The 13,844-nt window shown below is 36.3% G+C and overlaps 1 protein-coding gene across 1 annotated transcript; it reads left to right on the top strand.

Moving 5' to 3' along the window:
• The first annotated feature begins 8,458 nt into the window (after positions 1-8,458).
• LOC126782631 (probable indole-3-pyruvate monooxygenase YUCCA5) lies at positions 8,459-10,315 on the top strand. The gene is made up of 3 exons (XM_050507919.1): positions 8,459-9,247; positions 9,337-9,708; positions 9,822-10,315. Exons 1-3 carry the CDS (start codon positions 8,576-8,578, stop codon positions 10,050-10,052), a joined length of 1,275 nt encoding a protein of 424 aa, XP_050363876.1. The 5' UTR covers positions 8,459-8,575; the 3' UTR covers positions 10,053-10,315.
• Positions 10,316-13,844: the final 3,529 nt, after the last annotated feature.

The raw sequence follows: 13,844 nt of genomic DNA, 5'->3' as shown, positions 1-13,844 counted from the left end.
TTTTTCTAAGTTGACCATTCAAAGACGATTTGAGAAGAAGAAAATCATAAGCAACAATTATATATGCGTGTTAACGTGTATAGATATTTGTCCTCTTGTGCGTCATGTTAACACAAGATTTAGGAATCACTTTGAATCTAAAAAATGAACTTAACAACATGCAGTTTCATGTAAAATAGCTAGTCTTTACATGAATTAAGAACCATAACATTAAATGCACTTAGTAATACGTTTGACTGAATAGAATTCATGAATTCTGCCCTTGACCAGAATCCTAAATACTAGTTAAGCACTAATCTTACGGGTACCAAATTTATGCCTACCATAGTTTATGTATTCCTAAGATTTTATGTTCGCAATTTATGTGTACAATATATCCAAACACATGGAAGATATATTCATTCTAGAATTATCTAACTACGTTCAGTTATAATATTGCTTGTGTTTATATTCAAAAAAAAAAATTGCTTGTGTATTGGTGAGGAATTTAGCGAACCACATGAAAATAAGAGCAAGAGAAGGTTAAGATCTTTCGAAATCTTTCTAATGTTCTTATTCCAAATTTCCAATATTAGTGTATATATACTGATTCAGATTGTCTGTCTCTTATTCCATTGTGCATGTCATGTGAGGTTTGATGCCCTCTTAAATTCCTATTGTATATCATATCAACGGCTTGGGATTAAAATGTAGTGGCAGGGAGCATTTGGAGCCGTGGATTTATGAGCCATTTGATTTGTGAGGTAAGGGGTTCGCCCTAACGTTGTTTTAATGATTGGGTGGGTCGGCGAGTTGATTATCTTGTGTTTTTTGCTAAACAATAATTGAGAGCTTTAAATTTGTAGTTGTGAGTGAAATGAAATGAGTGTATGAGAGAGAATGATATTATCACACTTTTTTTAATACTATCATAATTATAAATATTGAATCCTTTTCTAATCTTTTGGGGGTCCTTGCATAATCATTTGACCTAACCCTACAATTAACTTATCATTCCCTTTCAATTCATACAGAGAAAATATTGTACTTGTTATCTATTTTCTTTCTTTCTTGTTGACCAAGAAAGAAGTGTGAGACTACCAAATTCGGCAGAAGATGATGATCGGCGCTTAGGTAGTATGGAACTCAAGAAGAAGAAGCCCCATGAATGTAAAAGCTCTAAATGAAATTCTTAATTTGGAGATAAATTAATAAACAAACATATTCTCTCTTCAATATCGATCATTATGAAAAATCTAGTCATCTAGCGCTAAATTGAGTCAAGAGGAGACGCTTGATCAACTATAAAACAAGCACTTAAAAACTTCACCAAATTGTGAACTACCAATTTTACTATTCTCAAATTTTATCCTCACACACAGACACAATAATAATTATATAAAATATAAATGTTTTACCAATGTGTTTTACCAAAACTATCTTTCATATAAAAACAGAATTACATAAAATAATGTGATTTCAAGAATCAAAAATACAACTCTGCAAACCTGTGTGATCCTTCATATAAAACCTACATCGCATGGGTTGAGGCTAGTAAGTTTTATACAATGGCCGGGGGATTGACATGATTATAATGTTGCTTTGTTTTGTTTTTTTCTTAATATACTTGAGAAGAGTATTCTTTTAGAGTTAGAAAAATTTGAGCGAGCAACATCTGAAAATGAATTGCTAAACATTGTAGTAATCTAATGCCTGCATTACACACACACACTATATATATATATATATATATATATATATATATATATAAAAGCAAGGATGAGAGTACCACTAAATTACGAACTGACAGATTTACCATTATGTTATCATTTTCGCACAAACAAACATAAGGGCTATAAGGTAAAAATCAAAATTATGGAAGAGAAACATGGGTAGTGGGTAGTGGGAAGTTATGATCAAAATTAAATTCCGTGAAAATATTCATGTGTAAAGGTTAGTCTACTATAAAGTGAGCAGGAGAGTATCACCAAATTACGAACCGACAAATTTTATCATTTGTCATCATTTTCCCACAAATAACCATAGGAGCTGTAGGGTAAAAGACAAAATAAATAAATAAATACAATTAAAAGATAGAGATAATTGTAGATAGAGACCTGAAAAGTGGGTAGGAAGAAGTTATGATCAAAATTAACTTCCGTGAAAATATTCACAGATAAAAACTAGTATATATAAACTCATCTCACGATGAGTAGGCTTAACTGATTGATTTGTGATCACGCTCAAGCTCGGTTCAAATTGTCTCGAATTAAAAGTAAGTTGGAGGACGAATTGTTAATTTAATTTGAGCTGAAAATTAAAAACAAACCAATGGCATATCCGAGATGGTTTATAAAATATACAAATTGTTCGTGAGTTTTAGAATGGATAATTGGATATCAATATTTGGTGTTCATGATGTGTTATTTTATCTTGTTGAGCCAAATATCAAGTTTCATCTATATATGTGCACACACGAAGTATGAAAAGATTGAGAGAATAACGAAATGAAAAGAACATACATGAACCAACGTATGTAACAGTAACACACACAAAATTATATATATAAAGTTTTATATGGGTTATCGGAGTCAACCCCGTTGGATTGGGTTCGTTGGTGGGCGTATCTGTGGCTGTGGATCGCTGCTCATCTTTGGGGCCGGAACTAGAATTCCTTTTTGGTTTTATGGTTGTTGCTTTGTATTTTTACAGCAACAAGCTATATATATCCCACATCCAACGGTTGACAACAGATATTATTTTTTTTAAGTGTTTGACTCGGAATTTGTCTTTCACGCTTCCGTTGGAGGAAGTGGTGGGCGTTCTAGTTGCTTTGTGGCTCGGTGACGACCACTCTTTCCCACCGAAGGTCGCGCCTTCTACCACCATGTGTGGTTCTTCCTTGTCATTCTTTGTGCTTTCCCTGACTATGCTAGTTTCGGGTTTGGATCGTCAGAGGTTCATGTAAAAGGCTCTTGTTGCCAAAAATCCTGTGCTCGGGTTCAAACTGCACTATTGGGCTAGTTTTAGTCATGATATTGTGGTTCTTTTTCTTGTCATTTCATGTTTTTCTTCTTGTTTTCTTGTATTTTCTTTAGTGTAATCGTGACTCTACAGATTTCCGACCTGCAATTTGGCGACTGATCCTTTCTGTTGGATTATGTCCCAAACTCGTTGTACTTCCTCTTAATTGAATGAAGTAAGCTTTGATATATAAAAAAAACAAAAACAAAAACAACATCCTACTTACAAGTTCCACTGTCTACTCGACCTCCAAGATAAATACCAACACGCCCTAACTAAATTGTTCCATCTTTCGTCGTTCTAATCCATGTGTGTCATGCTCTCCATGTTGGAAATTAATTAGCTTAAATTTGAGCCATTTGGAATTCCACATTGGAAAAAGTGAATAATTATTCTTGGGTTATAAGGATTGCTACCACGCACACTAATATCGAGGTTTTTTGTGTAAAACCCCATACTCGAACTCCACCGGGTGGCTAAATTGGGGGGAGTATCGACATTATTGGACCCGTTGTGTGGGATTGTTGGCCGCTTACGTACAACAATTGGGTATCTCCACCTTGGCGTGATTCGAGTCATCACCAATTGTCTCACGATCCGAATAGCTCCACCTCAACCACAAACATCTTGTGACCCCAATCCAAATGGGAGCTCCACCAAATTCGATCGTATGAGACACCAAGTCCCAATCATAACTCGGGCTCCAATACCAATAGTTGTGCAGAAGCCACCAACACTCCACTTGTACTAACCACCGTCATTTCCATTCTCCAAATCACCTTTCTGCTTGGCGATGATCAATTAAGTTGTTTAGTTGTGGCATAAACGCAGCTTCCATAGCAAGTCTAGTTAAGCTTAAATTAAACAAACTCCAAGCCAGTGGTATGATTTCGCTTTTTTTCCAAGCACTTTTCATTACGCGTGACTATTTTAACAAGCTATATAAAGCACCAAACTAATCATCGATCAACTAAAGAAAGATTTTATTCCTCATAATTTCCAATATTCAAACGCGGTTGCCCTAGCTCGATCACTAGCTTCCTTCTCCGCAACTGTATCGCCGCTCATGGAAATATTAAACCCATCCAAGCTCATGCATGCACATATCGATGAATGAAAACAAACCCTAGCTAGCCAATGTAGCGAGGATATTTCCATGAAAGGAGAAGAAGAGGAAAAGGAGGCCATGAATATAAAAAGATGAGCTACAAAACAATTCCTCCCCATCATACTAAAAGTAGAAAGTGCTACGTCCTACCTAAGCTGGCAGGCTGGCAGTGGAGCATTGCAAGGCTGTTAGAATAGCTTGGGGATAACAAATAAACCACACAGCGCTATCATCATATCAAATTCTATCATATTATTATGCATGGGATATAGGATTATGTATCTCCCTTTTGTATGTTTGCATTTGGAGCTTTCAGCTTTGGTTTCCAATTACAAATGGCAAATATATAGGGTTTTGCAGTAACTTGGTAGAGTCGGAATGCTGGTGCTGATGATGATACTACTCATTCTCATTGATTTCAAAGCCAGTCTGGGATATAATAATATACGGAAACCCTAGAAAGGCCAAGCTCCTATCTATCTCTCCCAAAAAACTTTCGTGAAAAGCAGAGACCACTCATTCTAGGTTTCAGGCACATGCTTTCCTCCCCTCCCCATGAAGTGTTCGATATTTTGTTTGATTTTGACATTGATCATATCAGAGTTATGAGCTAGCTTAGCTCCAAGTGGAGTGAGTGAGTGGTGTGGGGTACGTACGTAGATCATGAATTTTTCCAACTCAAATGCATTGCCCACATAGTTGTACGTACTTTGAACCAGCTACGCAGCTAGCAGCTAAATATTTGATATTTCACAGAAACCCTAACCCTAGATTTGATCTCGGTCGCAATCTAAATCCGCCCCAGGGTAAATTTTGTCGAGATAACCAAATTTTGTGCAAATACTCTATATATCTGGCTTGCATACATACATCAAGTCACGTACAAGCATACAAAAATACATTATTCATTGCTAACAAATATGCTCATTAGTTACAGGACCGTATGACATTGAACCAAACATATCTAATTAACAGCGTATTTAATGATTTGTAAAATATCAGTGACAAAAAACTATATACACAGCGTCGTTACTAGATATAAAGAAAAAGCTCAAAATTCACTTTCTAGCTCGCTAGCTTTAGCTATGGGAAGCATGTGAGAATTACATTTATTCAATTTGTTACCGAAAGTAGATCCAATACATCATTTTTTTCTTAAACCTCCGCGTATGTACTAGGATTCCATAAACGGACCTATAGATTTGATCAAATAACATAATCTAGCTAAGATCGATTCGTGCTTTGAATCTAGCTAGCTGGCTAGTTAGGTGTTCATACGATTTAATCTCCCGAAGGCATTACATAGAAAGCTAATAATTTTCAATGACTTAAAACGTACTCGTCTAATTGAATATTCATCGAGTAGCTGACATTCAATTCTCGATCACTAGTACGTAGGTAAGTAAACTAATGCATGCTTTCTACCTAAATATCTAGGATTTTCACTTTCCCTCCCGATGAAAAGGTCGTGGTCCTGTGGGAAGGTTGCACTCATATCTATGAATCAATGTATGCGTGCGTTCGCGCGCGGTATGATCAAACAACTTCTTAATCTCGTTTTTTTTTTTCATTCGTAGAAGCATTTTATTCATCTTAAGATTAATTTGGTAAAGCCGGAAACACAAAACTCTATGCTTTCCTCTTACCATATAGTGGTTTTCATCTTTGGATGGTGAAATCTTATGCAAGTGATCACGTTTATAAATTGTCAAACATCGACACAAGAAAGTATTTTACCTCAAAAAAGATACACAAATAGTCTTTTTGAGATTTAGTTAAACCAACTTTGAAGTAAATACTATCGATAATTAGTAAATTACAACTCCCTAACGAAAATTGGAAATCGCAATCCAATACGTGTGATATGTTTGTAGACACATGAAATTTAATGAAGTAAATTATCTTCATTAAATAATTAAATCGACCAAGGACCCAACAAAATTGCACACATGGCCCAAAAGTCAACAAAGTTGGTGCGGATTCGAATAAAACTCGTGTCAGCACATATACGGATGATTGTAATCGAAGCTACGTGATTCCGAATTGCATCAGAAAATTGAATGTCATTGACGATTCGAAATGGTAATCGGACATTTGATTAAATTAATAAATTTCTTAACGGTCATAATTAAGTCAATTATTTTCTGTTTAATTTAGTTATGAGAATAACTAATTTTAAACTAAGAAAAAAAAATACATATTAATTTAATTATACAATTAAAGAATTTATTATTTTAGTGTCATTAAAATATTCTACAAAATAGAAACCTTAACACTATAAATACACCCTTTCAAACATGAAGAGAAGGAGATGATTTTTTAGACTTGGAGAAGGAGAGAAATCACTTGAGCAAGAATCACTCTCGACAAATCCCGAAGTCTCTCAAGTCCACGAAGATCATCAAATCCACGAAGAATCTTTAAGCCACCAAATCGCTCGTTCTTCATCAAAATCCAAATCCAACCTCAAGTCCACGAAGAATCATCAAGCGGCCAAATCACTTGTTCTTCATCAAATCCAAATCCAACCTCAAGTCCACGAAGAATCATCAAGCGGCCAAATCGCTCGTTCTTCATCAAATCCAAATCCAATCCAAACTCAAGTTCACGAAGAATCATCAAGCGGCCAAATCGCTCGTTCTTCATCAAATCAAATCCAAATCAAACTCAAATCCTCAAGATCAAGTGCATGTCACCCTTAAGCCAAATCACATACGGAGATAGAATCAGAGGAGTTCACCAAAGATTGTAACCCCGCGCTTGATATTCAATAAATTACATTTATTTGTACACGTGTTTGCATTCTCTTATTGGTTTTCAGATTCGCGTTCTACAATGTTGCAGGAGGGAATGAAGAATTCGAAGACTTATCATCGATACAAAATGTGTTTGACACGCGTGGGGCCAACAAGGGTGCTGCCGTGGTGCGGGAACGGTTGGCTGGGATGGGCAACGTGGGGCGGAACCAGCTTTACAGTCGCAATCAGAATGCATGGAACCACCTTCTTCTCCTTGTTCTTCTTATTTTCCAAAGGGGTCCAGGCCTTCGATGTGATCCCCCCCTGCAGCCAATTTGCGCATCTCCTCCACGTGGGCACATTTGCTTGACGTCCAACTCAGCCCTTCTAATTGCCACATAGATCAACCTAGAGCAGATCTTTTTCATTTTTTCTTCTAAATATAATTTTGAAGGGGATTTACAAGTCCCACAAATCAAGTTAGGATGTCACTGTCACTACATCTAATTCCCTTTTTATGCTTGTCTCAAAACTTCCTAATCTCCACGCAACCGTATGTCAAATAGTTTATTTCTAAAATTCCACCCATCAATCAAATTAAAATTACTAAAAATTTCTTTAATTAAGTAGGACTACTGAAATTGTTTATATATATATATATTATACAGCTCTCATACGGAGTATATAATGTTTCACCAATCTATACTATGTTAGGTCATTTGATACAAAAGTTTAAAACCCAAGAGGCTACGTCCTCCGAATAAAAAAACATTAATTATCAAATAAGTATCTAGTTTGGTATATTTAATACCAAATTTTAAGAAAAAAAAAGTAAGTACTAGTTGAGCTCTAGTGATCTAAATAAAAATCACAAATGCACATCTTATCTAACTCACTAGCTACCATACAATATCGTATTACCATTTTGTTGTGGATGGTACTTGTTTATAAATATGTGATCTAATTGGTTCTTACATGTATCAAAGAATCTAATCTAACGAGTTTCGATATGGTATAAAATGCAGATAGTGTGATACAAGTATAATGTAAAGTAAATTTAATTGAAGTATGAACTAAGATTATGTATCTAGAGTCACTTCTTTATAATAGATCATAAACAACAACCAAACGCGTTTGATAGCAATTAATTTTTAATATATAATTTGAGAAATTATTCAGTATAATTGTCAATTTCTTAAGTCAAATTCATTAAAATGCATACCTCCAAGGATGATTGAACCATATTCCTAATTAACATTACTTATTTCATACATAGCTATCAATTCTTCAAAATACAAACACAAAAAGAATATCAAAATTAAAATAGCCCTTCATCTTGGTAGTGAGAACTATCCCAAGAAAAGAATAATCGCAATACAATAATTGTCAAAAAAAAAAAACTTAAGTCTCTAATTATAATAATCCAAAAATAATGCAGTAAGATCTAATAATTTAATGTTGGAAAATATTGAGTATTATTAAAAGAGCAAAATGCAACCCAAAACTTATGATTTGGAGTCTACTAGTGTGCAGTATCACATGCATCCTTCTTCTATATAAGCACCATCACCCTTCTTCTCCCTCCAAACCAATCCAAACTCAACAATCATCTACTTCTTCCACATTTGAAAACCTCAAAATCTCTCACAACATATTCTCTCATCTTCAACAACAACAGCAACCACTTCAAACTTGAAAACCCATCATACCTACTTCTTTCATCAACATGGAGAACTTGTTTCGCTTAGTTGATCATGAGGATTATCTTGCTCGCCGTTGTATCATGGTTAATGGGCCAGTCATAGTTGGAGCTGGCCCGTCTGGACTGGCAACGGCAGCTTGCCTCAGGGACCAAGGAGTCCCATTCGAAGTCCTCGAAAGAGCCGACTGCATAGCCTCACTCTGGCAGAGCCGCACGTATGACAGGCTCAAGCTTCATCTCCCCAAGTCATTTTGCCAACTCCCTAAACTTCCATTCCCTGATAGCTTCCCTGAGTACCCAACAAGGAGACAGTTCATCGAATACCTTGAATCATACGCCAAACACTTTGAAATTAACCCAAAATTCAACTCCTGTGTCCAGTCAGCTCGCTACGACGAGACCAGCGGTTTCTGGAGAGTCAACACTGTTTCCACAATCGGGTCGACCCGAACAGAGGTCGAGTACATCTGCAGGTGGCTCATAGTTGCCACCGGCGAAAATGCCGAGTGTGTGGTACCTGACATTGAAGGACTCTGCCAGTTCGGTGGTGAAGTTGTCCACGCTTCTGAGTACAAGTCCGGCGAGAAGTACAAGGGACAGAAAGTACTCGTTGTCGGTTGCGGGAATTCCGGGATGGAATTATCTCTTGACCTTTGCAACCACAATGCCTCCCCTTCCATGGTCGTTAGAAGCTCGGTAAGTACTTGAAACAATATCGAAACTTTAATCAATTAAACTTAAATCATTTGATGATGGTTTCTCATATAGCTTCTGCTCTGTTTCAGGTTCATGTCTTGCCTAGAGAAATCTACGGAAAATCGACATTCGAATTGGCTGTCCTTTTGCTAAAATGGCTACCAGTCTGGTTAGCCGACAAGCTTCTCCTGCTGTTTTCATGGTTGATACTGGGAAGCATTGAGAAATACGGGCTCAACAGGCCTTCAGTAGGACCAATGGAGCTAAAAAACACACAAGGAAAGACCCCTGTTCTTGACATCGGAGCGCTTGACAAAATCAAGTCCGGTGGCATCAAAGTCGTTCCCGGAATCAAGAGATTCTCATTCGGTTGCGTTGAGCTTGTCGACGGCGAAGTTCTCGACATTGATGCAGTTGTTCTAGCTACCGGATATCGAAGCAACGTTCCTTCTTGGCTACAGGTGAGATAAAGTTTCAAAATAATGTTCATTTTCATGTCTATTTTATTATATTTGCAGAGAAACCTGGTAATTTTGAAAGGGAGACTAATCTTGAACTTGGTTATTGTTTACAGGAAGGTGAATTTTTCTCCAAGAGTGGATTCCCAAAGCAGCCATTCCCACATGGCTGGAAAGGAAATGCCGGACTCTACGCAGTCGGGTTCACAAGGAGAGGGCTCTCTGGTGCTTCATGTGACGCCATGAGAATAGCACAAGATATTGGAAATGTCTGGAAATGTGAGACCAAGCAGAACAAGAAGAGAACCACAGTTGGTCACAGACGATGCATTTCCCAGACCTTCTAAACAGTTCAGATCATTAACCATTCATTGACTGACTCAGTGCTTAGTTAACCTGAATTCATGGCGTGAACAAAGTAAAATAAAAAAATACTGTATATCATATACAAAGAAAACAGACAGATTAGTAGTACAGAGACAGAGCTAGCCCTCTCCATAGACCAAAGGCCCAAGTTTTGAACAATGTTTGGGTATTCTGTAAACTGAGGATGATGTGGCTTTTTCTTCTTCTTTTTTTCTTTTTACTTCCATACTGTTCTTTTGTATCATACTCCAATGATCAAGTTCAATTACAAAGTTACTTATTTGTCTCCCATTTTTTGTGGTACAAAGTTTAAAGTTTCTCTGTTTCAATCATTTCATTTCCAGTGTTCATCTGAGAAGTTCATTCCTTACTCTATCTGCTTTCTCAATTTTCATGTGCAAAGGTTCCTCATGAACTAAGAAGTATTGGCTACGATCATACCAGCAATAATACATTGGATCCGATAAGAATAAGTACTTAAAGTATATAGTTATGAAGATTAGTGCTACATTAGCTTAATAAACCATCTTTCTCCCAAACCCATTAAAGAAAAAGTCCACTAATCCAACGCTTGATATTGGCAAGTTGCTGCAAGCATCTATCTTCAGATGGGTAGGACCCATTATAGACAATGCAATTCAAGTCCACCATACCCACTACCTTCAATTCTCATTCCCCTCTTTGAGATCAATAGCCTAATTCCAATATGACTACACATCACACATTTCCTTTAATTATTGTTAAAACTTGAGGTTGACCCTATTTATGCTGAAATAAACTATGTGTTTAAGCTTCTGTTGCATTGCACATGGATATATCATAGAGCCCAACTTCATGATAATTACAGTTGAATCTTCTCAGTAAAGCATATCTATATCTCAGAAGTTTGGATACAGTTCACACCTTCTGAGTGATAACTTGTCATGATGCACATACTGTCATTAGTGGAAGTTAAAGCTAACTAAGCAGATAGCTCTGAGGTTAGGATTTGGATCATCTGAAAGTGAGCAAGTCATGAAGTTTGTGAAGTTAGGCTTTGCATGCCTCTGATTTCTGTCTTATTTGGAATCAGCAATCTCAATCACTTTCATTATGTTGGTAAAAAAGATCATAAAACGACTCTTTATACCATTGATGACCCAAGTGTTAGAAATAAACAATGGCACTGATGTGAGTTGGTTCTTTTCTAATTTTACACCGGAAAAATTAGCCAAACTTCTTTAATCCACAGAAATTTGGTATGAAATAGAAACCAACAATCTCATTTTCATACCTTATATAGTTCTTACACATTCCATGCTTCAAGAATTTCATTAAAGAACAGTATAAACCCCATTAAACTTGGCTCACTCAATCTACAGGAGATGCATTGATCAGTTTCAGAGATAGAAACATGTTGGGCTGTCAGGCCAAACCAATTACTGGAGTTTTTGGCATAAAAACAAATGATGTGATACAGACTTTGACAATGTCATGAAGATAGTACAACCTTTTCTGAAACAGCTTCTTTGAATGACATAAATCCTACAATATCTCAATGGAACTTATGAGCCAACAGATCAAACAGTCTCAATCTGTTACTGTGTGATAACAGTTAAAAGTTCTAACATTGGTATTATATGTTATGTAAATTTAGGTCTGTCTGTCAATTAAATGGCATGCATGCATATGATCTGAAAAATGAAGTATTTGAAAATCACAGAAGCTTATCCATTGAGTACAAAATAGAGACTAGAACTTTGTTCTTCACCTCACAAAATAGAGACTAGAAAACATCCCACATGAATACCCCATGCTGCATTCTCATTGAAATTTTCCAAAAGAGTTTTCAACTTAGTGATGCTCCTTTCACTACCACAAACTCATATCAGCAAGTGAGTTTTCTTCAAAACCAGACTGAGAATCAAACACAGTCTCAATTCTTTTATTTATTTTGTCTTTTCCTGTGTGTATTTTCGTACCTCTTGTTCTACTAAGAGACACTTCCTCAGAAATATTCAAAGTAACACATGGGAGGGTCAGATTTTTCATTGCCACTATCTCCATCTGAAAAGGGTCCAATTTCTTCTGCTTATAGAACCATATCTGATATGTAAGTATGAATTTGCTTCTTTCACATGTTTTGTCTAATGTACTGGGTTTGGTGGCCCTGAAGAACATTTTCAGGATCTCACTCTAAGTGAAACATGAAACATCAAAGGACATGTAACAGTTCATTAATTTGGACTATATATTGTTTTTCTGAAAACTCAATAATGCGATGAAATTTCTTCTAACATTAAGAATCAGCAAACTAAACCGCTTCTTTCGATCCCACCGAGAATAAGCAAATCAGGTTTTTGTCCAGAAACCAATGTAATATCTTAAAAACTACTATTTACTCCTGCATGTACTGGTTTAGTACTATTCAAGTGCAATTGTGTTATCTGGTGCAAGCGTTTGCCGGAATTAATGCACATTTTGATTGTAAAAATGCTGTCACATTCCTACCGCATCATTCATTTTTCTCATGGTTTTCTTTTCTACAATCATAAGAACATTTCTTTCTATAAATACTACACTACTAATCTTTCTAATGGATTCTACTCACTCTTCCATCACAGAACTTCCTCACTCATGGAGTCTGACTATATCTAGATTGTGGATAGTTTGTTGCCCTTACTTACCACTTTCCAGGACACTGATTTTGACTAGACCTCTATGAGAGTGTCCGACTCAAATAATACAACAAACATGCTTATGAGTTATTAGCATGTTAGATATATAGACAAACTGAAACCTCATAAACCCAGGGTGCAACTTCTAACTTAACACCATGAGTGAAGAGCCCATCCTTTTCTCCTTTCTTGTAGTGCAAGGTGGGTCATATTTACAGTACTGTTTACACTGAAGAAGAATGCATGTCTATTGGAGGCAATGACCTGCAGCTACAAGTCTTCTTCTGTCGAACTTACATGTCCTGCAGGATAGTGAGTGTCAGAGAGAATACATAACTGAGTTCTCACCATATTTTAAGCCTAACACCTGAAATTCAGCATCAAACAAATATGAATTTCTGATCAGCATAGTAGTGGAACCCTTATAATTCAACATTGAACAGAAGAATGTATCTAATAAAGCTGTAATTTAATACAAAAACAGATGTGAGGAATAGACAAATTTATGAAATCATATGCTTGCTAGTATAGTGGGCAGAATTCATAAATGGGTTCTCACTATATTGTTATCTTGACTTTGATTTATCAGGTCAATCTCTTTCTGAGGATGCTGCAGATGTTGAATTTATGTTCATTTATTGTCTTGTGAAAGCAGAAGCAATAGTATATAAAATCACAGGGTTTGAAGAACCAACAGATATTCAGGAGATTTAGACGATATATCACTAACCAAGGGACAAGTATGAATCCCTCAAGGCCTCAAGTTAAAGCCATCTGATCATCCACACTGGCTTATTTGTCTTCTGCACTATGTACAATGTGCAGGTCTTTCTGTATTCTTTTGACTCTTTATCACTGGACACTTGGTAAACCACACCACTATATAGACTGCATACGAGTCACTAAACCTTGAAAGCAGTCTAATTTTTTTTTTCCTGTATAGTATAAAACTCGTTTCTAATGACAAAATAGGATTTAGACTTGAACCTTTGGCATGTAGAGACGGGCCGGTGGATTTCTAAACTACTAGAGCTACGAACGTCGACAACAAACTCAATGCTTGATAATACCAATGGCGACTACTCCTAGTTTCCAGGACCTTGATTGTGACTACAC

The sequence above is a fragment of the Argentina anserina genome, chromosome 2 (assembly GCF_933775445.1).
Source record: "Argentina anserina chromosome 2, drPotAnse1.1, whole genome shotgun sequence".
Lineage (NCBI taxonomy): Eukaryota > Viridiplantae > Streptophyta > Magnoliopsida > Rosales > Rosaceae > Argentina > Argentina anserina.
The sequence above is the reverse complement of the archived record's forward strand: the minus strand, read 5'-3'. Positions and strand labels throughout refer to the sequence as shown.